At 41.7% G+C, this 27996-nt stretch overlaps 2 protein-coding genes across 5 annotated transcripts; both read right to left on the bottom strand.

Moving 5' to 3' along the window:
- Positions 1 to 2: 2 nt before the first annotated feature.
- On the bottom strand, positions 3 to 9049 carry LOC109895850 (synaptosomal-associated protein 25-like). Of its 3 annotated transcripts, none has more exons than XM_031790512.1 (8): positions 8591 to 9049; positions 3722 to 3905; positions 3201 to 3242; positions 2911 to 2959; positions 2531 to 2648; positions 1471 to 1608; positions 430 to 574; positions 3 to 334 (listed from the first exon to the last, which is right to left on the bottom strand). In XM_031790512.1, exons 2-8 carry the CDS (start codon positions 3803 to 3805, stop codon positions 269 to 271), a joined length of 642 nt encoding a protein of 213 aa, XP_031646372.1. In that variant the 5' UTR covers positions 3806 to 3905; positions 8591 to 9049; the 3' UTR covers positions 3 to 268. The 3 variants fall into 3 exon arrangements, with proteins under 3 accessions (XP_031646372.1, XP_031646373.1, XP_031646374.1); XM_031790513.1 differs by lacking the exon at positions 2531 to 2648 and adding an exon at positions 1923 to 2034; XM_031790514.1 differs by lacking the exons at positions 2911 to 2959; positions 3201 to 3242; positions 3722 to 3905; positions 8591 to 9049 and having other exon boundaries at positions 2531 to 2901.
- A 90-nt stretch (positions 9050 to 9139) lies between these two features.
- On the bottom strand, positions 9140 to 27686 carry LOC109905479 (calpain small subunit 1-like). Of its 2 annotated transcripts, XM_020502875.2 has the most exons (12): positions 27380 to 27493; positions 14404 to 14556; positions 13981 to 14067; positions 13708 to 13744; positions 13434 to 13526; positions 12289 to 12346; positions 11948 to 12012; positions 11773 to 11841; positions 11421 to 11499; positions 9912 to 10028; positions 9746 to 9804; positions 9140 to 9601 (listed from the first exon to the last, which is right to left on the bottom strand). In XM_020502875.2, the coding sequence occupies exons 3-12, from the start codon at positions 14025 to 14027 to the stop codon at positions 9575 to 9577; spliced, it is 651 nt and encodes a 216-aa protein (XP_020358464.1). In that variant the 5' UTR covers positions 14028 to 14067; positions 14404 to 14556; positions 27380 to 27493; the 3' UTR covers positions 9140 to 9574. The 2 variants fall into 2 exon arrangements, with proteins under 2 accessions (XP_020358464.1, XP_031646371.1); XM_031790511.1 differs by lacking the exon at positions 14404 to 14556 and having other exon boundaries at positions 27380 to 27686.
- Between the last annotated feature and the right edge of the window lie 310 nt (positions 27687 to 27996).

Here is a 27996-nt window from a genome sequence, read left to right as displayed (position 1 = left end):
ACTCTTTTTTTTTTTTTTGTCATGTGACATGTGACATGGAGTACCAAGAGTGGAATGTAATAACTGAACAGAGACTGGCAAACAGGCGTGGGTTAATGTAGAGCCAGGTATGAATAATGATGTGTACCCTGCTGCTCAGACTTTAGGATAAGGCATACACGATCATTTGGCAGATTTTCTATGTGGGTGAACGGTCACTGAACGCATATTGGCACAGAACGACAGGGAGTAGATAAGATCACACAGCAGAGATGGACAATCTTCCTCTTTATCTCTTCATTAGATTGTTAGCTTTCTGATTGGCAGCATCGATGCGGGATACATTGAGAATGGCCTGTAAAAACAACACATTAGATTCATGTTCAACACAGAATTGGTCATCTATTGCTATTGAATAAATAGCTGTATGGCAGGTACTATAGGACTGACCTTGCCCTGAATGCGGTCAATCTGGACATTCTGCGTGTCGATCTCATTGCCCATGTCCAGTGCCATGCTCTTCAGGTTGCCTATAATGCTGCCTACATGTCCCAGATTCTCCTCCATCTCATCTTCGCGTGCATCATTTGTCACCCTGACGGAAAGACAAGACAGAAATACAGATAAAGAGAAAACACACTGGCAGAATGTAGATTTTGCAGATGTCAGTTTGTACATTTAACATAAGTTTCAGTACATCACTGTTTTCGGGAAGGCGTGTTTTCCCTGCATCCAGGGAGGGGCATAGGTTTGTATAAATGTCCTCTGTTTGGCCAGGTGCTCCTACCGCACATGACAGGTGACTGGTTCTATATGTCAATGTGTTATAGACAAGAGTAAATATCCCCCGGCTGCCACACACAGCCTCTGTTAGGTACACAGTCCTTGGTGCTATAAATGAGCAAGTATTTTCAATGGCCAAATTCATCAGAAAATACTTGTAAACCAAAAAATATGTGCATGTTGCATCAGAGTTCAAGGTTTTTTTCTGGATCAAAAAAAGGCTTCGGTGGTTGTTGTGTCGGAAAGGATCTTTGTGTTTTAAAGCCAATTTCTAGCAATTTTACACATTTTTCCATCGACCTGAGAGAAATGTTAATTTCCTGCAATTCTATACATTCTGCTATGAAGCTGAGTGAACATTTAGCAGTTTTAAGCTCATTTTTGTGTTCTTATGCTCAAACATTACAATGAAATCTAAATTCCTGAATTCATCATTTTTGTCTATTAAAATTAAATACGTTTTTACAGTTTTTTTAAATGTTTTTTTTTTTTTACGCTGTTTGGAATTAGCGGCCCAAAACTTGTCTATGGAGAAAAAAATGGAATTATTAGCCCATATCCATAATGGTGTGATATAGGCCTACTGTATGTGTGTACAACAAAAATAAGCTGTCGTTCTCTTAGGAATAGTGAGGGCATGTGCACGTCTTTGAGTATTGGGATTTGTTGCCTTGCTATTGGGGTTGTCATGCCATTGACCATTATTACTTGCTTATGTAGCCTCCGCTCATGATCATCTGCTCTCTCTCATCCACCACGCGTGAGGACGGTTGGCCGGACACCACCCCATCCTGGTTGTTCCCCCACACCTTCTTATAGGCACCACTCTCCTCAAAGTCCTTCAGCCTATGCAGAGGCACAGACAGGACAGAGCACATCAGACAGCCATACACACAAATCTTCATACCACAGTACATTGTGTTAACTCAAGAGTACAACAAAGGGTCACCTGCATGAAATAAACAAAACTTCTGATCTAAGCCCTGACATGTTGAAGAAGGAAGTAAGAGACAAGCCAAGCAAGGAGTCTTATGCGCAGCAACTGGCAAACAAACTGTAAAGACCGGCACACAGACATGCACATTAATACTTGAGGAAGGAACCATGTTATCCCCATCTGCTCCTGACACTCATAACCCCTCCCACCTGCCAACACCTACTTATCACAGGAACACAGACCGCAGCATTTGCCCAGGTCTGTGAGGTTCTTTTCAGCCTCCTTCATATCCGAGTTGATCTGGTCCAGGCCCTCCTCAATCCGCTCCAGTTGCTCTGGACAACGCAAAACGTGAGGGAAGGGTAGGAATGGGAGAGGTGGAGGAAAGTGGGGAGAATGAGGGAGAACGTAATATAACACAAAACTGTTCACCAAAGCCCCCAACTGACAAAGGAAAGCCAGCGGTCAAGCATAATGCAATTGCGCAAATATGGTATGTGCAAACCCCAAAACTGAGAACAGGACACAAATGATTTAATAATGGTACACACAAGTCCATAAAATGCCTGGTATTGTGTGAGTAGAAGATGTACTGTTTGTAAAATATAAATGTTTTGGGACATGACCATCATTGTCTTGTAGTTAACTTTGCTGCAGACTTCTAGTCACCCAATCTCATAATGGAGCAAAACAAAAACAGACACAAAATGAATCATGGACTGGAGCAGAGGCGGGATGGATGGACAGACAGACTGTCTGGTTGCCGGTTGGCCTGACGGGCACTCAGGTGACACACAGATGACAGGTGTCCACAGAGCAGGGCAGACCTACTTGGTGCGGGGCCAGATGCACAGGCCACAACACTTGGCCATGTCAGTGAGGTTTTTCTCAGCCTCTTTCATATCCTTGTTGATTTGATCCATCCCCTCATCGATGCGGTCCAGTTGCTCTGCCCATATGGGGCAGGTGGGGAACATGAGTAGGGTGGATAGGAGAGACACAGGAGGGAACACACACATACAGTACATACACACAAAAGCAGACACACAAATAGCCTACACTCATCTAGTATACTGACAAAAACATGAGCACCCACTTATGGATATACATACAAGAACAAGGACCATCTAAGGTTTATGTTGTAAGATTGACATCGATGTGTCCACATCTTCCAATGGGAGAAAATTATTATATAACGTCCATTTCATTACCTCCTTGTTCGTCCAGCATGACCAGGGCCCGGATTCCTGAATCTTTGCTCTGTTGAGATCAGAAATGGCATTAGATTAGATTCACCATAATGTGGCTATAATGTTCATGATTTTTGCATTGAATCAAATGAAGACTCTTAGGTTAAAGGACTGAATGAATGGAGTACATTATCGGTAGGCTGCCAAAAGAAATCAACCAGAGATACTGTGATTATAATGACGATGACGTGTCATTATTAGGGCTTGGTCAACAGAGGCAGAGTGAGTGGCAGGTGCTGAGTCTCCCATACCTCCTCTACTAGCTGCATCATACGACGGGTACTCTCCAGGGACTGGATGAGGAGGGTCAGAGAGACAGGACACAATTAGAGGATTTAGTTACCTTAGATACAGTACTAAAAACATAAACAGACTCATTTCAGTGGTCTGTGTGCCAAGAATGTGTTTGTACAGAATGCTGGGGCCTTTCTCCAGGGAATTTGCTGATGCTGAAGTAATTGGACTGGGAATTAGATGTGATGTGCAGTAAGTAACCTTTACCCAAGGGGAAAACCCTCTGGGAGAGTGGCTTAGGGTGATGTCACTGTGTAATCTCTTGATATTGCAACTCTGAAAACAATGCCTGGGTATGGCAGGTAACCTTTTCTATAGCTCCAGGCATGATTTACCCTTTATCGTGGGGGCCAATGGTCAACAGCCAACGGCTATGGGGAAATTGTGTATTGATCTTAAAAAAGTGCAGCTGAACCTTCTGTTGTTGATATTTCAAAGTTAAAGAAGTTAGTGCTCTTGAGATGATATGTGACATTACCTCATCTGTTACCTGGTTGGCCCTCCTCTGCAGCTCCTCCTGCTCTGTCCTCACGGGCGAGTCGGCAGCCATCTTGCCTGACATCTGCCGAAGCCGCGGAAGGACAGCACAGTCTGTCTGGTTTGCTCAGGAGCCTCTTTCCCAAGAAGCAAGGCTAGTGCATCAGGTGGCTTTGACACCCGTCCTGGTAAAGACAATGAAAACAGTGCAACAGTGCAGAGCTCTTTATGGGCAGTTTTTGTGCAGAGTACAGTAATTAGAAAATCTAGGCAGTATCACCCAGAAAATTACCCTTCTAATTACCCATTTCTCTTTGAGTGAGCTTGAAGACATGGAACAATACTATTAAGGACACATTGGATCAGTCATGATTTCAGCATGATCTGTTGGTTCAACTCTGTGGCTACACAGCCTTTCTCTCAGCCGCCATTGGAGCCCCATAGTTCTGAAAACCTGAATATTTGCACCTGGCATGTCAGTTTGATCACTGAATTTTCTACCCTGTTTGTTTTCTCCTCACCCCTCTCCATCCCCACTCGACTCTGTGCCTCTACTGCCTATACTTTCAGATCATATTCCATTCATTGCTTAACATAATTGGTGCCTATTTCACAAAACCTCTCTTGTTCCTCAGACTCTTTCACCTACAGTACATGCATCTCACATACACTCCTTCCATTCTGTTGTGAGGGAGTCGAGATGACAGTGCACCATGCAGCAGCCTCCTTATAATTACCATTAATCACCACCTGCCTCACCCAGGCAACATGCTGAGAGACAAGAGGAGAGGGAGAGAAAGAAATGGAGAGAGAAAAAGAGGGAGAGAGGTGGGGGAGGGAGGAAGACAGAAGGAAAGAAAAGAGACAACCAGAACTAACAGTATGTTTTGTCTGGGAATGAAGGGCTGCAATGATTGTGACAAGTACTGTATATGTGATGACAGTTAGAAGTTGTTGTATAAGGATGGGTGCACCTCAGCCACGCTCAAGGTTCTAAACGATATCATAACCGCCATCGATAAAAGACAATACTCTGCAGCAGTCTTCATCGACCTGGCTTTCGAATCTGAGAATGCGGTGATTGACATCGGCATTGGTTTCTCAAATGACTGCCTCACCTGGTTCACCAACTACTTCTCAGATAGAGTTCAGTGTGTCAAATCGGAGGGCCTGTTGTCCAGACCTCTGGCAGTCTCTATGGGGGTGCCACAGGGTCAATTCTCGGGCCGACTCTTTTCTCTGTATACATCAATGATGTCGCTTTTGCTGCTGGTGATTCTCTGATCCACCTTTACGCAGACAACACCATTATGTATACTTCTGGCCCCTCTTTGGACACTGTGTTAACAAACCTCCAGACGGGAGTTCAAACCCCCGAGCTGACAAGGTACAAATCTGTCGTTCTGCCCCTGAACAGGCAGTTAACCCACTGTTCCCAGGCCGTCATTGAAAATAAGAATGTGTTCTTAACTGACTTGCCTGGTTAAATAAAAGTAAAAAATAAAAAATAAATGCTGCCAAACATACCCTCGTAAAACTGACTTCCCTACCGATCCTTGAATTTGGTCATGTCATTTACAAAATAGCCTCCAACACTCTACTCAGCAAATTGGATGTAGTCTATCACAGTGCCATCTGTTTTGTCACCAAAGCCCCATATACTACCCACCACTGCAACCTGTATGCTCTTGTTGGCTGGCCCTCGCTTCATATTCGTCGCCAAACACACTGGCTCCAGGTCATCTATATGTCTTTGCTGGGTAAAGCCCCACCTTATCTCAGCTCACTGGTCACCATAGCAGCACCCACCCATAGCACACGCTCCAGCAGGTATATTTCACTGGTTATCCCCAAAGCCAACTCCTCCTTTGGCCGCCTTTCCTTCCAGTTCTCTGCTGCCAATGACTGGAACGAATTGCACAAATCACTGAAGCTAGTGTCTTATATCTCCCTCACTAACTTTAAGCATCAGCTGTAAGAGCAGTTTACCGATCATTGCACCTGTACACAGCCCAACTGTAAATAGCCGATCCAACTACCTCATCCCCATATTGTAACTTATTTTTTTGCTGCTTTGTACCCCAGTATCTCTACTTGCACCTTCATCTTCTGCACATCTATCACTGTTTAATTGTAAAATTGTAATTATTTCGCTACTATGGTCCATTTGTTGCCTTACCTCCCTAATCTTACTACATTTGCACACACTGTTTATAGATGTTTCTATTGTGTTATTGACTGTACATTTGTTTATCCCATGTGTAACTGTGTTGTTTGTGTCGCACTGCTTTGCTTTATCTTGGCCAGGTCATAGTTGTAAATGAAAACTTGTTCTCAACTGAACTACCAGGTTAAGTAAAGGTGAAATCAGTGACGTGATCTTCCTGTCTGGGTTGGTGCACCCCCTTGGGTTGTGCCTTGGCGGAGATCTTTGTGGGCTATACTCGGCCTTGTCTCAGGATGGTAAGTTGGTGGTTGAAGATATCCCTCTAGTGGTGTGGGGGCTATGCTTTGGCAAAGTGGGTGGGGTTATATCCTGCCTGTTTGGCCCTGTCCAGGGGTATCGTCGGATGGGACCACAGTGTCTCCTGACCCCTCCTGTCTCAGCCTCCAGTATTTATGCTGCAGTAGTTTATGTGTCGGGGGGCTAGGGTCAGTCTGTTATATCTCGAGTATTTCTCTTGTCTTATTCGGTGTCCTGTGTGAATTTAAGTATGCTCTCTCTAATTCTCTCTTTCTCTCTTTCTTTCTCTCTCTCGGAGGACCTGAGCCCTAGGACCATGCCTCAGGACTACCTGGCATGATGACTCCTTGCTGTCCCCAGTCCACCTGGCCGTGCTGCTGCTCCAGTTTCAACTGTTCTGCCTGCGGCTATGGAACCCTGACCTGTTCACCGGACGTGTTACCTGCCCCAGACCTGCTGTTTTAAACTCTCTAGAGACAGCAGGAGCAGTAGAGCTACTCTGAATGATCGGCTATGAAAAGCCAACTGACATTTACTCCTGAGGTGCTGACCTGTTGTACTCTCGACAACTACTGTGATTATTATTATTTGACCATGCTGGTCATTTATGAACATTTGAACATCTTGGCCATGTTCTGTTATAATCTCCACCCGGCACAGCCAGAAGAGGACTGGCGAACCCTCATAGCCTGGTTCCTCTCTAGGTTTCTTCCTAGGTTTTGGCCTTTCTAGGGAGTTTTTTCCTAGCCACCGTGCTTCTACACCTGCATTGCTTGCTGTTTGGGGTTTTAGGCTGGGTTTCTGTACAGCACTTTGAGATATCAGCTGATGTACGAAGGGCTATATAAATACCTTTGATTTGATTTTGATTTCAACTAAAAAAATAAATAAAAGGATGGTTTGGAATGAGACTTTGAGAACTTTGAACCAGAGCTGTTTTATCTCCGTGCAGATTTCCTGTCTCCTGCCCTTGATTCAATGACCACTGTATCTGCTGTACCAGATAGACAGATGAGTGAGACAGACAATACATCTCAACCAAAGGCTTCCTGTTGCACTCCCACTCACCCACCTACGCATCACATCGTTGATGGTCATGACAGCCATTTTGACAACTCACGAGGGAGACATATAACAGGGTTGCCTATCTTTCAGACACAGAACTTACTCTATTAAAAAAAGCTGTGAAGTATTATGTGCGACACGTGCCTGATTTCGAATGCTTAAATAGAAGAACAGAATGAATATGAAAGAAAGTCACAGTCCCAATCAACATAGTTATAGGACAATCAGAGGAAGTAAGTTAGGGTGTTCTCATAGCACGTTTGAGGAACGAATAAAACAGAAGGGCTGAAATGAGACAAGCATGCTGATTCATAGTTTTGGGGAAAATCCCCTAAAAGTTGGGGGGGAAATTCGCACCTTTTAGGCATGTTATTGATGCTTTTTAAAAGGCTGATTAAGTGGTGGTGTAGGGTGTAATATTATCTTCCATTAGTGCACACTAGCTTGATGAAGTGCAAGTTGTCATGCCACCCACCCACCAACCCCCCCCCCCCCCCCCCCCCCGTAACCCACACTAAAGGAGACCCCTGGTCATGTGCTATAAACTGAGTGACCACTATGGATGAATAGCCTATAACCAATGCCTAACCTATCTGAAGGGACATATCTGAATATTTGATTCCCCTCAAATTCAACAGATGACAAACTTGTGAAAGTATCATACAGTGTCTGATTCTGAACACAATGTGTGTGTTTGTTTGACAACATGTGTGTTTGCCAACCCGCTCAGAGCTATATATTTGTCTAACGTTAACCTGCTGTAAATGTCAACCTGCATGGCCCCTGAAAAGGACAGAGATGAGTGTCCACTGCATAACATGGCTTCTGACATCACGGATCATGGCTACCCACTGAAGAGGACTGCCACCATAGTAATTACCACTGATGAGTAAATACCATTAATTCTACATCCCTACTAGAATAATAATCTACCCCCTACACTAAAACACTAATAAGACAATATGATGTTATAGAAACATGTTTTCAAGAAGAGCATTGATCACCTCATCAAGGACTGGGCAGCTACAAGGAATGGGAGGATTCAGCAAATTGTGTTTCATGAGACCTATTATTGCAATGTTCACATAGTACCAAGTAGCATGCATATTTGTTTACATCAAGAATAGATACTTATATTTTTGATTTTGTATTTAACTTTCACAAACTTATCAAACAGTGGATTTAGCCAGTCTTTGTTGTAACTCTTTTAGGCTGTAAATAAATAGATAAACAGTGTTGATGCGATGGGTCAAGCTTAGCCTCCACATAGCCTATATTATAAGATATAAACCACCTACGTCTATAAAGTGATAAACACTGTTAAATCGCCTCTAAACTTACCTTTAACTTAATGTATATGAGGGGTCGTGTTTGCCTCGACTTTGCCCAACAATCCACTGGAACATCCGTCACCTGTTTGTTCATTGATCTACCCGGTCCCTCTGCATCATCTCGAAGGTTTTTGTTCCTGCCTTCCAGGTCCGCTCTGCCCCCAGGTAAGTCCGATGACACGCCCCGATTACCACCCGCTCACCCAATTGGTGGCTCTATCTTCGACGTTGCATCCCGGCGAGTGGTCTCTCATTTTATTGTCTCTAGTCCTTCCTCCGCGATCACGCCCCCTTGAACAGCCGCTCTCTCGTTGCTCTGGAAACCGCCCGGGTACCTGTGCACGTCACCAGCCGCTGTTCTGTTGTGCTCCTCTCTCCTTTTGCCCATGCAGTGTGTAAATAAAGGTAATAGGCAGCAAAGATTCGGCTATTAGTCGGCAGAGGTGGAAGTTAAGAGTGATGAATAACTGAATAGGAATCAACATTATTATTGACATGGTTTGTAAAAGTCAGTCAAAAAGCTACAATAAAACAAAAATATTAAAGTTATTTACAAACATACGAGAGAACATTTATTTAATGAGCAAAAGCAGAACATTTAGAAATTGTAATAAATTAGATATCTGCAAGTATTAGGTAATATTGCCCCTTTATTGAGCACTAGAATGTATATATTACATTACATAGCAGTATGGAATGTTTGACCAAGTGTTTTTCTGGAAAAAAGGAAAACACAAAACTTTAAAATATTTGGGAATATAGAAAGGTATTTGAGTTTGGCCTATTGGACAGAAAGTGGATTTGTGCTTTCCTGGTGTTGCTGCAATGCTGCCATCTAGTGATGAATTGAATGAACTTTCATGACTAAATGACGTATGAACGTCTGTAAACAATAATAACAATGGTCATATGAAATAAAAATCTAAAATAAGAGAAAGAGAAAGAGATAAATGAAGAGATGAATGTAGGATTTTTGTAGGCTTTCCCTGATGTTTTATGAGTACATGGTCAACTGAAGCCACTGTGGAGAAAGCAGAACACAAAAAGATGTGTGGTTATTTAGGTCTAATTTCAGTTCCTATATCCAGTCATTAATCTTAAAAATGGTCCCTAACCCTAAACACATCGTCCAAATGCAAAGAGAAAATAGTGAAAACTAATTTACCTCCTGGATGTTGACTTTGATGATTCCATCATCATCTTTGTCCAGAGTCTTGAAAGCTCCTGAAAATGCACAAAACACTATTACTGAAGGGTAATGAAAAGGAAATAGTCTGAAATCAAGAACATAATCGGACTGAACAGGGGAGCATTGAGGATCAGTCACTTACGACACATAGCGTCCAGTCTGACCAGGCACCCAATGTAGTTGTCAAAGTCCATGTTGCCCTGTTCATCACTGTACCTGCGTACCATCAACTGGAAGAGCTGGTCGTTGAGAGGGAAGCCTGCACACGGACATAACAGGAGAGAGACACCAATGAGACCAAACACATACACTACCTTTCAAGAGTGTGGGGTCACTGTTGAAAACTGTTGTTCTGATTAAAGAAGCAATAAAACTGGCCTTCGGTAGACTAGTTGAGTATTTGGAGCGTCAGCATTTGTTGGATGGATTACAGCCTCGAAATGGCCAGAAACAAAGTACTTTCTTCTGAAACTCGTCAGTCTATTCTTGTTTTGATAAATTAAGGCTATTCCATGCGAGAAATTGCCAAGAAACTAAAGATCTCATACAACGCTGTATACAACGCTGTGTACAACTCCCTTCACAGAACAGCGCAAACGGGCTCTAACCAGAATATAAAGATGAGTGGGAGGCCCTGGTGCACAACTGAGCAAGAGGACAAGTACCTTTGAGAGTCTAGTTTGAGAAACTAAAGTTCCTCTGTCGAGTGTCTGTGTTCTTTTGCCCATCTTAATCTTTTTTTTTTTGGTCAGTCTGAGATATGGCTTTTTCTTTGCAACTCTGCCTAGAAGGCCTAGAATCTTCACTGTTGACGTTGAGACTGGTGTTTTGCGGGTACTATTTAATAAAGCTGCCAGTTGAGAACTTATGAGGCATCTGTTTCTCAAACTAGACACTCTAATGTGCTTGCCCTCTTGCCCTGTTGTGCCCCGATGCCTCACACTCCTCTTTCTATTCTGGTTAGAGACAGTTTGCGCTGTTCTATGAAGGGAGTAGTACACAGCTTTGTACGAGATCTTCAGTTTCTTGGCAATTTCTCGCATCGATTAGCCTTAATTTCTCAGAACAAGAACAGACTGTTTCAGAAGAAAGTCTTTATTTCTGGCCATTTTGAATCTGTAATCCAATGCACAAATGCTGATGCTCCAGATACTCAACTAGTCTAAAGGCCAGTTTTATTGCTTCCTTAATCAGGACAACAGTTTTCAGCTGTGCTAACATAATTGCAAAAGGGTTTTCCAATGATCAATTAGCCTTTTAAAATGACAAACTTGCATTAGCTAACACAACGTGGCATTGGAACACAGGAGTGATGATTACTAATGGGCCTCTGTACGCCTATGAAGATAATTCATTAGAAATCAGCTGTTTCCAGTTACAATAGTCATTTACAACATGAACAATGTCAGCACTGTATTTCTAATCAATTTGATGTTTTTTTATTGGACAAAAAAATAGCTTTTCTTTCAAAAACAAGGACATTTCTAAGTGACCCCAAACTTTTGAACGGTAGTGTATATGCAGGAACTAGCTAGCTTTCATCAGTTATCATGGCTGTTTGTTGTCACCGTTATGACACTGTTATAAAAGCCTTATGATGACAAAGAAATATGCATTTCCATGTTTTGGTTCTCATGATCTCTGAGCTCACCTGCAGCTTTGAAGGTAGCAGGAAGCTCTTGTGAGGAGATGAGCCCTGAGCGGTCCGTGTCATTTGATATGTAGATGCACTGAATCAGAACGGAAATAAGGTTACACAGGAGGTCAAAGTTCACAGCACCTTTTATAAAGAGTGTATTAACATGACATTTATAAAACAACATTCTTACATTAATGGAGTAAGAGGACTATTTGAAGTTGTAGGTGGTTTTATATGAATGCCTTGCAAATACATGCAAATCATTTCTAGCTCAAGGCAAACGTTTCACAGAAATGTCCATCATTTCACACAATTGTTCATACAGTGCCGATTGTCAAAAATGGAACAAGAGGACTGAACTCACCTGCCATTTCTTGATGTTGTTCCATAAAAACTTGAACTCATGGAAACCTAGCTTTCCTGAGCTGTCGCTCTGTGTGCTCAGGGTTAAGGTAAAACTTAATATCAACTACTCTGATAGTATAGAATAGTGTAGTATAGTCCTCCATCCTAATATAGGCACTGATGTGGAAGGATACGTCCATGACAGCCACCATGCTCCTGCATGACTCGATGCTAAAGCCATCAGTCTTCAGGTCACTACCTGAAATGAACACAGACAGACCACTCTAAACCATTCCATGGAACTAGTCTTGTGCTTAGACAAACTCCATTATGCGTGCAGCAGGTGTCTAGATATGAGTAAAGTGTGTGTGTGTGTGTGTGTGTGTGTACAGAGAGTACATAGATACAAAAAGGCATGCATAGACATGCTTATGAACATAAGGTACATGCACACAGAAATATAAATACTATAAGAATGCAATGACAAAGACAAATATAGACACAAGCATGGTGTTTGTGTAAAAATAGGACTCACGTTTGCCAATGATCCTGTTGAGGATGTTCATCAGTTCAGTGGGGCTCACCTCCATGTCCTATAATACACAGAGAGATACACAAGTATATCCTCATATGCTGTAAATGCCTACATGTATTTGGGTCACAACTCAGCTCACAAAAGGATAAGGACACTGAGACGACTTTAATGAAGAGATGTGTCAGGAGTACAATCATGGACCAAATACATAGCTCTCTCTGTATTTGTGCGTGACATATTAGAATCACAATTATGGTAACAACTTCAAAACTTTCAGCGGGTATATTTGCAACAGGTATGCCTTTAGGTTCCCTCCACTTATGAGAAAGGCCTTAATGAGGCCGTCTAGTCATCAGTTTAAAGTCAACCACTGCCTGACGAGTGCCCAGAAGAACATGTAATACATGTATCCACTCTCAACAACAGTATATGACTCACACAGCCTCCACCCCCACCCACACAAAACTAACCAGGCAGAGAGAGAGGAGGAACCAGTCTCTCTTCTTGCTGTCTGTGGAATAAACCAGGGTTTTGGGTTGTCAACAACCACACCCTCAGCTTCTTACTCCACCACTGCCTGATCCAATAGCAGTCATATGAGCATACAGTTGCTGTTGAGAAGGGGAACATCTGTGGAGCCCTGGGCTACTACACATGACCAGAACCAAAGGGGGTGGAATCAATGATTTAAACCAACAGAAAGTCTTTACTGTACTCTACTAAAAGGCTTCTATTGGTTGGCAGCAGCGAATGACAGACAGCACATTAGAAGCGTCATTTCCAACATCTTTTGAGTGGCTGGATGAACCACATTCTGAGGTCTGGCTCCAGATGAAGCAGGGTGAATAAGTGGAGGGAGGGGTTTGGAATGCAAACTAGGCTTAACTTGGATACAAGAGGCGACAACAGGGCTTCACTTATTGTACCAGTGTACAATCAGCCCGAAAATGAAATAACATTCCTGGATAGTTGGCGGCACCAACTTCAAAAGATAATACACCACAAACAAATCTGTGACTTAATTAACACTGGTCGTTGGTCTGCACTATATTACAATAAACCACTAACGGTTGGATAACGGAGGTGAATAGGATCAGATATGATAGTAGTAGGAGTGCATAAGTTGAAAAACAATAAGTACTTACATCCCCAGCAAGTTGCTGGAACACCTTGCGGAACTGTGTCTCCTCGTCATTCTCATTCGGCTTAGCGTAGGCCAGAGGTCTGCGTGGTGGGGGCTAGGGCACAAACACAGACCAGGTTCTGTTAACACTGCGATCTGGCATGCAGGACAGCAACAGTTGTGGTTCATTTGCTCAAAAGAGTAGAGTTTACTTCTAAAACTTTCCAATCCACAGTGTTCATAAGACTAGGACAGTGTTCTGAGATGTTATCAAGGTTGTTAAAGGGTTAACTCACAGGCTCTGATGGCATGAATTGACCGGGGTCAACATTGCTGTTGGAGAAAACAAGAAGGACCATTGTCTATTACTATATAATAACTACTGAGTGTGCAACATCATGAATGAATTAAGTCAGTAACCTGCCAGGGTGTGTGTGTGTGCTTGTTTATGTGTGTGTGTGTGTGTGTGTGTGTGTGTGTGTGTGTGTGTGTGTGTGTGTGTGTGTGTGTGTGTGTGTGTGTGTGTGTGTGTGTGTGTGTGTGTGTGTGTCAAAAGGAGCCAGGCCTACCTCACAACATCCAGGATGCCACCAATGAGTTTTTTGGCCAGAAACATATTGAAGAGGAACTACAGGTGAAAATCTAGAGCCTAGAGCCTAGAGATAAAAAATTTAAAAAAGTAAGAAAAGAATAAGAGTTTGATCATTCAACATCTGATGAAAATCCATTTGTCCACCTTAAACAAAAAGGAGACAAAAGAGAGAAAGCAAGAAATATACATTTTGTCCACCTGTAATAAAATACATATACAATTTGTCCACCTGTAATAAATGTGTTATTGGTGGGGCTCCCTCAGAAAACTGCAACATCGCCTGTATTGGTAAGCAGCACAAATAGTAACCTCTGCAGCAGATTTGAAAAGATTTTAAAAGTGACAAAGAAGGCAAAACAAACGTGAAACAGTCAGATGAACTTGTTAAGGAAATACTTACAGCGACCAATGTGTTGCTAAAGTCGACCAAGACTGATGTGCTGGCACTCCTACTAGGTACAAAAACCAGCTTTACAAGTTATATTTCAACACATCAGAGTTGTTCGTATTCTACCTCGGTGATCAGCGCTTCACACCCTTGCCTAGGGAGCACCTAGAGAAAGGCAGGTTGTCAATGACTCTGGGTCCTATAATCTGTAGTGCTATGATCAGAAGGACTGGTATTTCCCTAATAATTATATTATGGATGATGAGACTTTTTAAAAACCTTTTAATTACACATTTACTACACTTTTATTATGCATGATTCACATTGATTTAACATAATGAGGTAATGAGAGTACATCAGCCTTGTGGTGTAATGTTAATGTTGAGCAGTGAAGTAGGGGGGGCAAGGAGGTCACGGGGTGAAGGCGGAAGCCTATAGGGATGTTTTAGCAAGCTGTGTGTTCAATAAAAGCCTTTTATAACTTAATGTTAACCAGTATAAATGCACAGAAGTAGTCTGTGTCTTCATAAAGTAATCTACAAGACAGGCCTAATGTTCAGTGATTTACTGATCCTGTTTAACAAAAAAATAAGTAATTTCATGCCCTAATAAATATGAGTTAGAATGGCATTTTTTCATTTGGAATATAGACCTATTTGCCTAACCTACAAAGTGCATGGAATGTTGATGTCTGAAACTAATGAAAACATTCGAAAAAGAAGAAGCCACACTCCGTGAATTTGTCCAATAAGAACGTTCATTGCCGTTCGCCAGTTAAAATATAATCTCCAATTTGGTGTCCACGGTAGACCGCCTACATGGAGGGTAGTCACTAGTTACCACATCCACAAAGTCATAATTATGGCTCAACTCTGCGTATTACTACAATTTATCTTAATCTGATTTGAAACCTAACCTTAGCCTTAACCACACTGCTAACATTATGCCTAACCCTAATCTTACAATAAGACAAAACATACTTTTTTTTACAATATAGTTAATTTTGACTTTGTGTCTGTGGTAACTAGTGACAACCAAGCAGGAGCGCTTAGTACAAGTGGCGAGCGCCATGGAAACAGGGTTATTGACGGGGAACTTGACAGAAGTGTTATTTGTTTACATTTTTTATTCACTTTACACGCCCGTGTAAATTGTCCGGGCTTGGTAAATGCAGTGTCAGAGCAGGGTAAATGGATTTTAAGCTGGGACCGAGAGACTGAAAAACAGCTTCTTTCTCAAGGCCATCAGTCTGTTAAATAGCCATCACTAGCTTATAGAGTCTGCTGCTTATATACATAGACTTGAAATCACTGGCCACTTTAACAAATGGGACACTAGTCACTTGAATAATGTTTACATATATTGCATTACTCATCTCCTAAGTACAGTATATACTGTATTCTATACTATTCTACTGTATCTTAGTCTATGCCGCTCTGACATTGCTCGTCCATATATTGTATATTCTTAATTCCATTCCTTTACATATATTTGTGTGTATTGGTCATATGTTGTGAAATTGTTAGATATTACTTGTTCGATATTACTGCACTGTCAGAGCTAGGTACACAAGCATTTCACTACACCCACAATAACATCTGCTAAACACGTGTATGTGACCAATACAATTTGATTTGATTTAAATGTCAACAGTGTAATTCCCTTGTCTTCTTGTGCGCAGCATCATGTACTACCAAAACATAATCGGTAGACACTTGGAGCTGGCTTAGAACATTTTCTATTTAGCCAGATTAATCTATTTCAATAGTTGATATACTGTCGCAATCTACAGAAGGAGGCATTGAGACAACACTTGCCTTGCTTTAGTTTGACTTTCTGGGAAGGTTGCATTGTAAGTCCTGCTACAATGTAACTACAACAATGTAACATTGTAACAGCTTCCACTACATTATAAACAATGTAACACTGTATAATTTCTGTATTCATTAGGCCTGCCAAAGTATCCTTATTCTTATATCCTATCATGGAGTTGTGTTTTATGCTACAATATAGGGTTCTTAGAACTCAACCTTGGTTAGCGCGCACTGACCTCCCGGTCGCGGCCGGTTACGACAGAGCCTGGGCGTGAACCCAGGGACTCTGATGGCACAGCTGGCGCTGCAGTACAGCGCCCTTAAGCACTGCGCCACCCGGGAGACCACTAGAACAGTCTTTACAGCAGATAATGTCTGCTGTGAATTATTAGTATATTTCATACAAATCCTAACCTTGTGACCCATTCCATACATCTGTTGTTTGTCATGAACATTCATGAGGATGTACTTTGCTATAAAATACTGTGGCTCAAATCCGCTCGTTGGGCACTCAACAAATCACCCATTGGTGGGTCGTTGACAAGCTCCATTACTGCAGTAATTAAATAATAAAGTTGGATTGTTTTGAAGAAATCTAAAAGTCTCTTCTTTTGATTAGAATAATTCCCTGACAGTAGGCTATAACCTCTCTTATGTTTCTGCAAGTTAGGTTACAACTCAGTTATTTACTGAACCTTGTAGAATATCATATAGCAAGAACATGATTGCCCCTTCCTATGACTAGAATTGTAGGATGGTATACTGTCAATGCAGGATATTTATATGATTGTCACAGATCCCCCAGTACTGCTGCTTATTCCATTCAGCTGCTCCGGAGGTCTACGTCACCGGCCTTCTAGGCGTCACTGAACTGGACTCATTACCACCAACCCCGGACTGTCTTGTCTCATTATGCACACCTGGTTCCCATTCCCCCTGATTAGTAAGTTATATATGTGCCCTCTGGTTCCCCAACCGTCCTTGTCGGTTATTGTTACCATGTCCGTTGGTCCCATGAGTACCTGCGCTGTTGCTTCCATGCTACGTGTATTTGTGCACTTGCTTTATGGCTATTGTCCCGTTTATTATTTCGAAGTTTACACCTTGCTCTTTTGTTTGGGTGTAGAATTTTAAAAAAAACTATTACGTATTCTTGTGCCTGTCTCCAATCATTAGACAACGTGCAATGATATCATTACTGTATACAATAAGCTACTTTATTGTGTCTACAGTAAGAGCATGTGGAGGAAGTTGTTGGGGGAGGAAGTAGGAGCCTCTAGCCCTGGCTCTGGTCCTCAGACAGGAACAGATCTGGAGAGAGCTCTGTGACTAAGTTGTTTTCATAAGATGTCTGCTGTTTCAGGGTTGACAGAACACTGTGAACCTCCGGTAAAACTCAACATCTCCTGGTGCCTAAGGAGCTCCCACTGCTTCGACGAGGTATTCGGTCTCCACGTAAGTTCCTCTCTCTCATTTAGAAACTCACTGCACTCTGAATGGGCTCATTCAGGATGTTGTATTCCATAAACTCTCCAGCTTTTCCTTTTTTCAGCTTATTCCTTGTTCTCAGTTTAACAGGAAATGCAAGATTTAGGGTCTCGATAAGGATTCATGTTTTTTGACTGTATAGACAGTGTGGTTTGTGCAAATACTTATTAACTTTAACTTTATCATACCTTTTTGATTTGCAGCCTCTGAAGGCAGGGAGCAACTTCAGAACGACAGCTGTGAAACAGGAAGGAGGCAGTGGCTTCTGTGTTTTATCAGTACCCTGCCATTTGAGTGCACACAGCCCATGATCCTCAGTGAGGTCCAGTATGTGGCAATGGAGGATCGCATAAGAAAGTATAGTTGCACTTTATTTTACGGTACCTCAGAAATATCCCTGCATTTACATGGTAAAATGTAATTTACACACAGTAATGATAGACTCTATAGCTACGCCATATAATGCAATAATCAGAGATACACGTCTGGTTCTGCGAGATTAATTACACATGAATGATCTTTCGTTTTAAATAAGAGCTTTGATCGTAGCTAACTTCCTATTAAATGACAAGTAGAACTAGTGGGATCAGTATAGTGAAATAAAGTGAGGGAAAAAACATACTACAAACAGCACAACGGTGAAAGAAATACCACAACCTCATATGTTCCACCTCGCTCTTTCATGTTGTCTTCCTGAGTTTGTTTGTTCACACAAGTGTGACCTAATGGCCTGGTACTCAGGGCTCTATTGTCCCGCCATCAGGTCCTAATGGCCTGGTACTCAGGGCTGGAATATCATCGACATCAATGCAAATGCATTGAAAATCACCACAAACACTTATCATCAAAACAGTAAGAACATTCTACTTTTAAAATTCACCTCACTATGATGATACATTTGAAGAAAGAAGTTCAACAGCAAGTTGAGAGTGCGAAACATGGATGATGTGGTTTCAAAGCCTAACATAATGAAACGGACAGCGCATTCTAAGGTGACTCATTCAAAACACTCATATGCATATTAGAGCTTATGCATATGCCTAGGCTTATGAGCCCAAACCCCCCCCCAAAAACGGAATTAAAATTATTATTGTTATGCAATACATAGTCTACTGCATATTACACATGGCAGAAAAACTTTAATGTTATTTTCTAATTGAACTTTTATTTAACTAGGCAAGACAGTTAAGACCATGTTCTTATTTAAATTGACGGCCTACCAAAAGGCCTCCTGCGGGGATAGGGGCTGGGATTAAAAATAAATTAAATATAGGACAATACACACATAATGACAAGGGAGACAACACAACACTACATAAAGAGAGACCTAAGATGACAACATAGTATGGCAGCAACACATGACAACACAGCATGGTAGCAGCACACCATGGTACCAGCACAAAACAGGGTACAAACATTGTTGGGCACAGACAACAGCACAAAGGGCAAGAAGGTAGAGACAACAATACATCACGCAAAGCAGCCACAACTGTCAGTAAGAGTGTCCATGATTGAGTCTTTGAATGAAGAGATTGAGATAAAACTATCCAGTTTGAGTTTTTGTTGCAGCTCATTCCAGTCGCTAGCAGCATTGAACTGAAAGGGGAAAGGAAAGCGGGATACCTAGTCAGATGTACAACTGAATGCCTTCAACTGAAATGTGTCTTCCACATTAAGACATGCGACCCAGGGATGTGTGTGCTTTGGGGACCTTTAACAGAATGTGTCTTGCAGAACGGGTGTTGTATGTGGAGGATGAGGGCTGCAGTAGATATCTCAGATAGGGGGGAGTGAGGCCTGAGAGGGTTTTATAAATAAGCATCAACCAGTGGGTCTTGCAACGGATATACAGAGATGACCAGTTTACAGAAGATAATAGAGTGCAGTGATGTGTCCTATAAAGAGCATTGGTGGCAAATCTGATGACCGAATGGTGAAGAATATCTAGCCACTCGAGAGCACCCTTACCTGCCAATCTATAAATTACGTCTCCGTAATCTAGTATTTGTAGGATGGTCATCTGAATCAGGGTTCGTTTGGCAGCTGGGGTTGAAAGAGGAGTGATTACAATAGAGGAAACCAAGTCTAGATTTAACTTTAGCCTGCAGCTTTGATATGTGCTTAGAGAAGGACAGTGTACCGTCTAGCCATACTCCCAAGTACTTGTATGAGGTGACTACCTCAAGCTCTAAACACTCAGAGGTAGTAATCACACCTGTGGGGAGAGGGGCATTCTTCTTACCAAACTACATTACCTTTGTTTTGGAAGTGTTCAGAACAAGGTTAAAGGCAGAGAAAGCTTGTTGGACACTAAGAAAGCTTTGTTGTAGAGCGTTTAACTTCTTGGATATAGGGGGCGCTCTTTTAATTTATAGATAAAAAAACGTGCCCGTTTTAAGCGCAATATTTTGTCACGAAAAGATGCTCGACTATGCATATAATTGACAGCTTTGGAAAGAAAACACTCTGACGTTTCCAAAACTGCAAAGATATTATCTGTGAGTGCCACAGAACTCATGCTACAGGCGAAACCAAGATGAAACTTCAAATGAGCAGAATTTTTGAGGCTCTGTTTTCCATTGTCTCCTTATATGGCTGTGAATTCGCAAGGAATGAGCCTGCCCTTTCTGTCGTTTCTCCAAGGTGTCTGCAGCATTGTGACGTATTTGTAGGCATATCATTGGCAGATTGGCCATAAGAGACTACATTTACCAGGGGTCCGCCCGGGGGTCCTTTGTCTAAATTGGTGCGTAATCTACAAGCTGCACGCAGTCATCCAGTGATTAGGAGAGAGGAGGCTTCCACGAACGATATATCATGAAGAGATATGTGAAAAACACCTTGAGGATTAATTCTAAACAACGTTTACCATGTTTCAGTCGATATTATGGAGATAATTTGGAAAAAAGTTTGGCGTTTTGATGACTGAATTTTCTTTTTTTTTGGTAGCCAAACGTGACGCACCAAACGGAGCGATTTCTCCTAAACAAATAATCTTTCAGGAAAAACTGAGCATTTGCTATCTAACTGAGAGTCTCCTCATTGAAAACATCCGAAGTTCTTCAAAGGTAAATTATTTATTTGAATGCTTTTCTGGTTTTTGTGAAAATGTTGCCTGCTGATGCTAACGCTAAATGCTACGCTAGCCACGCTAGCTGTTACACAAATGCTTGTTTTGCTATGGTTGAGAAGCATATTTTGAAAATCTGAGATGACAGTGTTGTTAACAAAAGGCTAAGCTTGAGAGCTAGCATATTAATTTCATTTCATTTGCGATTTTCATGAATAGTTAACGTTGCGTTATGGTAATGAGCTTGAGGCTGTATTCACGATCCCGGATCCGGGATGGCTAGAATCAAGATTAACACAAAATCCAGGGAGGGGCCAGTTGAGTATAAGACTGTATCATCTGTATATAAATGGAGGAGAGAGCTTCCTACTGCCTGAGCTATGTTGTTGATGTAAATTGAGAAGGGCTTGGGGCCTAGGATCGAGCCTTGGGGTACTCCCTTGGTGACAGGCAGTGCCTGGGACAGCAGATGTTCTGACTCTATACACTGCACTCTTAGAGAGCTAGTTAGCAAACCAGGCCAAAGACCCCTCAGAGACATCAATACTCCTGAGCCGGCCCACAAGAATGGAATGGTCTTCCGCAGGTATTCCCAAACTGGGGTACGCGCAACTCCGTCGGGGGTATGCCAAATAAAAATGTGATTCACATTTGGCCATGAGTATGTGGACACCTGCTCAACGAACATCTCATTCCAAAATCATGGGCATTGTCATGTCATTGGCATCATTAAAGGTGAAGACGGTTATTTAATCAAATCAAGTCTGTGTAATAATTACTATGTGATTAAACTAATCATGTACATTTTTTAACTAGGAAGTCGGGGCACCACAGGAAGTCTAAAGATTACGAAGTTATAATTTTCCGAATAGAACTCTTCAGATATTTTAATATCTGATCAATTAGTCTTCCATTAATGAATTATTCTTTACCTCATGTCAGTCTCATCTGAATGTCGTAAATGGTTGGACAAACCCAGCCTTTACTATAAATAATCCATACACCAATTGGCTTAATCCTTTATTTACTAACTAACTAAATAATCACAGAAATGCATAAACAAACAAACAGTAAATATTAGTTACTAACAAGGATAGGGAAGATTCCTAGTGCGCTAAGCCAATATGACGGCTTGGTGGACAAAGGGAAGAAGTTGAATGCTGTGTAGCCAATGCTCAACGGGGTATGGTTATGAATTCAATAACTATTCGCAATCACAGCTCATGCTGTGGTTTTGCTTAGTCTTGGTACTCAAACCTGTCCCACCTCAGCTTACACCGAGGTATGCGTGGTCTGGAGAGGATTTACCTCAGGAGGGGTTTTTATTCGTAACAATAGAAAATGCGGTTCCATGACGCCATTCTCACAAGTGGACATATAGTTTCATTTTCCCATTTTTGGTATTTAAGTGTTCGGCCACGTGAAATCCGTTGTTCACTCTGTGGTCTCTCTTTGCATGAAAAGGGGGAGAGAGTCTCCGCCAGGAATTTACAACCTGAGATAACAGAACCTGGGTGTAGGAGAGAGTGAGAAGCCATGATCTATACCCAGAAAGGGCCACGTCATGACAGCATTAATATGGAGTTGGTCCCCCCTTTTCTGCTATAACAGTCTCTACTCTTCTGGGAAGGCTTTCCACTAGATGTTGGAACATTTCTGTGGGGACTTCATCCATTCATTCATCCACAAGAGCATTAGTGAGGTTGGGCACTGACGTTGGGCGATTAGGCCTGGCTCGCAGTCGGCATTCCAAATCATCCCAAAGGTTTTCGATGTGTTTGAGGTCAGGGCTCTGTGCAGGTAAATCCTATGACGTAGCCATGTTGAAAGTCACTGACCGCTTCAGTAAGGCCATTCTACTGCCAATATTTGTCTATGGAGATTGCATGACTTTGTGTTCGATTTTAAAACACCCGTCAGCAACAGGTGTGGCTGAAATAGCCACACCTGTTGAAAAAAAGAAAAAGCCCACTAATTTGAAGGGGTGTCCAGATACATTTGGCCAAAAGTATCTAATGGTAATGTGTAACAATAAATTGGGACTTTATTAACACAAGCTGATCTTAATTTTATCACAAATAACTAATTGCACTATTTTATATAAGGAAAATAATAGCATTTTTTGTGCCATGAAGGTGTAGGCTATGTAGATGTTCCAAAGGTCTGCATCAGTGGCTTGTAGGCTATGTGTGGAAGGAAGGAGCTGCTAAATGTTTTTATGTTAATTAACGTTCAATTACCGTGAGACCTACAGTTGTTTGGTTGACAATCACTGGCTGATGAAATTTCGTGACCACCACAGCCCTAGGTGTGTGCCTTTCCATATCATGCCCAATCAATTGAATTTACCACAGGTGGAATTACAATCAAGTTGTGGAAACGTCTCAAGGATGATCAATGGAAACAGGATGCACCTGAGCTCAATTTCGAGTCTCATAGCAAAGGGTCTGAATACTGTTATATTTCTATGTGTTTGGCCTAGTATGTTTCTCAATCAGAGGCAGGTGTCAGTCGTTGACTCTGGTTGGGAGCCATATTTAGGTAGCCTGTTTTCTATTGTGTTTTGTGGGTGGTTGTACCCTGTCTTAGTGTTTTCACGTGACTGTCACGTTCTGACCTTAGTTCTTTTTTTATGTCTTTATTTTAGTTGGTCAGGGCATGAGTTGGGGTGGGCATTCTATGTTGTTTTTCTATGTTTTGTTCTGTTATATTTCTATGTGTTTGGCCGTGTATGGTTCTCAATCAGAGGCAGGTGTCAGTCATTGACTCTGGTTGGGAGCCATATTTAGGTAGCCTGTTTTCTGTTGTGTTTTGTGGGTGGTTATACCCTGTCTTAGTGTTTTCACCATACGGGACTGTTTCGGTTGTTTGTACTTTTGTTATTTTGTTCAGTGTTCTGTTGATTTATTAAATATATAATTATGGACACTTATCACGCTACACATTGGTCTGATCCTTGCTACTCCTCCTCTGAAGAAGAGGAATTTCATTACAGCTACCCAAGAATAGTAAAGCCCCCTTTACTGGCTCAAATAGCCGACCAATCAGCTTGTTACCAACCCTTATTAAACATTTGGAAAAAATTGTGTTTGACCAGACACAATGCTATTTTGCAGTAAACAAAGTGCAAGCTGTCATGCCACCCACCAACCTCTCTGTAACCAGTGGTGACCTGTCATTCAGGGCAGGTGGGCCCCAATTATGCATGTTATTTTGGCATTAATACGTGTCACATATCAGTTTGAAAACAATGTAGACAAATATAATACTAATTGAATTAATAAAGCTGCATACAATTTGCTTTCTTGAGTAAGGCAGCTCCAAAATGCAGATGTTTCAGCCTACCTAGCTCAGTGCTTTCTGTGGTGTTGGGGCAGCCAGCAGAATATACGGGGTGTAGGGGTTGGTAATGTTCTCTAGTTGCGCTGTGATTGTCTCAGTGTTCTGTCACTTGTGGGGACACTACGTCACAGCCAAATCTAAGAATAGACATCGAAAAATCAAGCCCCTTGGTTGTTGCCATACATTTACATTAGAACTTCCCATCCAAGACGTCTTAATGTCATTGGCCACAGATAGAATTACGTCAAATCTCGTTATATCTACAGTAGCTCTGATTGGACTGACATGGCAGCAACATACTTTCAAAATCTTAGCTATCAGTCAACATGATGAAACAAGTCGACAATCTACTGGTGTCACACCCTGACCATAGTTTGCTTTGTATGTTTCTATGTTGTGTTTGGTCAGGGTGTGATCTGAGTGGGCATTCTATGTTGTGTGTCTAGTTTGTCTATTTCTATGTTTGGCCTGATATGGTTCTCAATCAGAGGCAGATGTTAGTCATTGTCTCTGATTGGGAACCATATTTAGGTAGCCTGTTTTGTGTTGGGTTTTGTGTGTGGTTGTTTCCTGTCTTTGTTGCACCAGATAGGGCTGTTCTGGGTTTTCCCACGGTTATTGTTTTGTATTATGTTTAGGTTTCTTATTAAAAAACATTAACTTCAACCACGCTGCATTTTGGTCCGCCTCTCCTTCCCAGGAAGAATCCCGTTACAACTGGCAAATACTTTTAAAATCCTTGTCATATGAAGAGCAAAAATGAAGAGAAATTATAGATAAAACTATCGGTGCTCATCGGCCATTGGACATAAACACTACACAACACAAGTTAGAAATAGCAAGTTTAACAATGAGTGGTTTGGAAGGAATCAGTGGCTAAGTGCAAGCATTGTAAAGCAATCACTAGTCTGGCATTCAATGAAGTGGGTGTGTGGTCCCCAAGTCTGGGTTTAAGGGTCTCTTTTTCTATGGTCTCTTTTTAGGCTCCTGAGAGGCCTCGGTGGTCTAAGACACTGCATCTTAGTGCAAGAGGTGTCACTGCAGTACCTGGTTCAAATTCAGGCTGCATCACATCTGGCCATGATTGGGAGTCCCATAGGGTGGCACACAATTGGTCCAGCGTTGTCTTAACTTAACTGTTCTTAACCGACTTGCCTAGTAAAATTTAAAAAAAAACATTAAACATTGGCCATGCTGTCAATCCAGCATAATTTCTGCCACGCTCAAAACATCTGTTAACTCAGAACTGGGAAATCTGACTTCAGTGAGTTCAAGGCAACTGGGAACTTGGGCAAAAACGAGCTCTGACAGTGAAAATACTTCTTGAAAGGTCATCCAACTCAGTATTGTAAGTTGGGAACTCTGGCCTTTTTCTAGAGCTCCGGCCTGAAGGTCACTGACGTCATCATGATTCAACCTTGTTATTTTCCGAGTTCCCAGTTGTCTTGAAAGCACCATAAATTCAGAGAGTGCCAGAGTTTGATGACAAAATTTGCACACAAAGGTCCGCCGCACCACCTTCCTGTTCAAGTGAGCTCAGCACAACAAGGTGAGTCCAAAAATGTATTGTATGCTGCTGCATAAATGATGTAATATGCCAGGGCTCCTGGCTGTAGCTAAGAAAGTACTACTAAGTGTATGTTATGTAGTAAGCTGTTAGTAGCCTATGTGCCTCAACCTAATATGTTGGTTTATTTTCCCCTCTTAATTTCGCCTACTGTTCTGACTTGGTGGTGCACATGTAGCCTATAACCTGTTTTTGAGAAATGTAATCATTGAATATTGTAAGAGCTTTCATTGTCTGTTTATTATGCCTCCTTTATTTATACTACGATTCTGACTTGGTGTACAGGGAGAACACTGTAAGAACGGCCCATGTTCTGAATTCTGTTGCTGTACATTTCAAAAGTTCTGAACAAATAGTTATATTGACTTCGTCCGTCCTAGCTCGCTCATTAATGTCTTAATCGAAATTACGGATTGCCTCTTATCCGCTTGTCGTCCCCTTTTGCCATAGTTTGTACATCTCAATTGTCAGTAGAAACCATGTTTTTTAAACAAGTCAGCCATATCAGCTCAGTTTTTTTAAAAGGCAGTAAACGAGGCTGAATGAACTGTTTTATTGCCAGGCAAGGCTCCGCTTACAGCCAGGTGTAGCAGTGGTAAGGTGTTGGGACTGCTGTTGGGACTCTGCTGTTAGGACAGCTATGTATCCCCCTAACAGTTTGTGGACACCGTCTGTCACCGTTATAGTGAAATTAATGTATTGTTCAGTGATGTGTTCTGTGGTGGCCTTGCCAGCATTTTTTGGTTTGCCCCACAAAGATTGACATGCTAATATCACCACTGCCTGTAACGTACACCAAAGGAGATCACATCAATCCACCTCATCCGCCAATGTCGCACTTCCACTCAATGGAAGGGAACACGATGGTGGTCTCCGTTTTGCTCTACAACCCCCACTAGTATCACAGGACTCGTCTGAACGTAACCCATACAAACAAATGGAGGAAAGGAGGTACTGTAATTTTGTGCCCAAAGAAAGAAGTTACATTTGTGAAACAATATATATATATATATATATATATATATATATATATATATATTTCCTGAGCTTTTTTTACATCTCCTAGATATAGGACAGACACTTCAAAACCTTGTTTCTTATGATCTATTTTTTGACCGTCCTTTTTTACATTTATGAATGTGTTATTTAATGCGTTTCTATGGGCTTTAGTAGTAAAGGCCAAAAACGTAATATCTTTTTCAAATTCTTTCTTGAAATGTTTTTTTTTATATACCTAAGGGGGTACTAAAATTCTAAACCAAATGGCTAAATGATGCATGGTATGAACATCTTAAAAGAATTCCACGTCAGCTTACTTATTTATTAACGTTTCGACCTTTAGGTCTTCACCGGGCATCCATAGACCTAAGGGTCGAAACGTTGTTAATAAATATCATCTGGGAGCAGCAGTGTGCAGCTTTTCCCTTTCTGTTTTCCATAAGTTTGCATACAACTCCAGCACCTACGGAAAGTACCTGGATGTGTGTATGTTCTTCAGCCTTTGTACACAGGTTACTTATTTAGCCATACTTTGTAACTATTTTAAGCTATAAATAAATAGATAAACAGTGTCAAAGCGAATAAATAAATGCATCAACAGTGTTGATGCGATGGGTCAAGCTTAGCCTCCACATAGCCTATATTATAAGATATAAACCACCTACGTCTATAAAGTGATAAACACTGTTAAATCGCCTCTAAACTTACCTTTAACTTAATGTATATGAGTGGTCGTGTTTGCCTCGACTTTGCCCAACAATCCACTGGAACATCCGTCACCTGTTTGTTCATTGATCTACCCGGTCCCTCTGCATCATCTCGAAGGTTTTTGTTCCTGCCTTCCAGGTCCGCTCTGCCCCCAGGTAAGTCCGATGACACGCCCCGATTACCACCCGCTCACCCAATTGGTGGCTGACTTCGACCTTACGCCCTGACGAGTGGTGTCTCGTTTTATTGTCTCTAGTCTTTCCTCCGCGATCACGCCCCCTTGACCAGCCGCACTCTCGATGCTCTGGAAACAGCCCGGGTACCTGTGCACGTCACCAGCCGCTGTTCTGTGTTCTTCTCCTTTTGCCAATGCAGTGTGTGTTACTGTAATTTAATTATACCAATATGCATTCATTAATTGAATTCCCTTATTCTATTTTATGAGAATTTGTAAGATTCTTGTTTGCATAAAATAGACGGAGACCAGTCTTTTCAATAATAGGTAACAGAATTTATTCTCGGAGCCCGCTGCCACGTTATCACGAGCAACAGTTTATATACAATAACATGACGTCATTTCATTGCTTAACAGAATCCCCTCCTCTCGACCGGGACAA

Source organism: Oncorhynchus kisutch, linkage group LG15, assembly GCF_002021735.2.
Source record: "Oncorhynchus kisutch isolate 150728-3 linkage group LG15, Okis_V2, whole genome shotgun sequence".
In the NCBI taxonomy this organism is placed as follows: Eukaryota; Metazoa; Chordata; class Actinopteri; order Salmoniformes; family Salmonidae; genus Oncorhynchus; species Oncorhynchus kisutch.
This window is presented reverse-complemented; position numbering and strand designations above follow the sequence as displayed.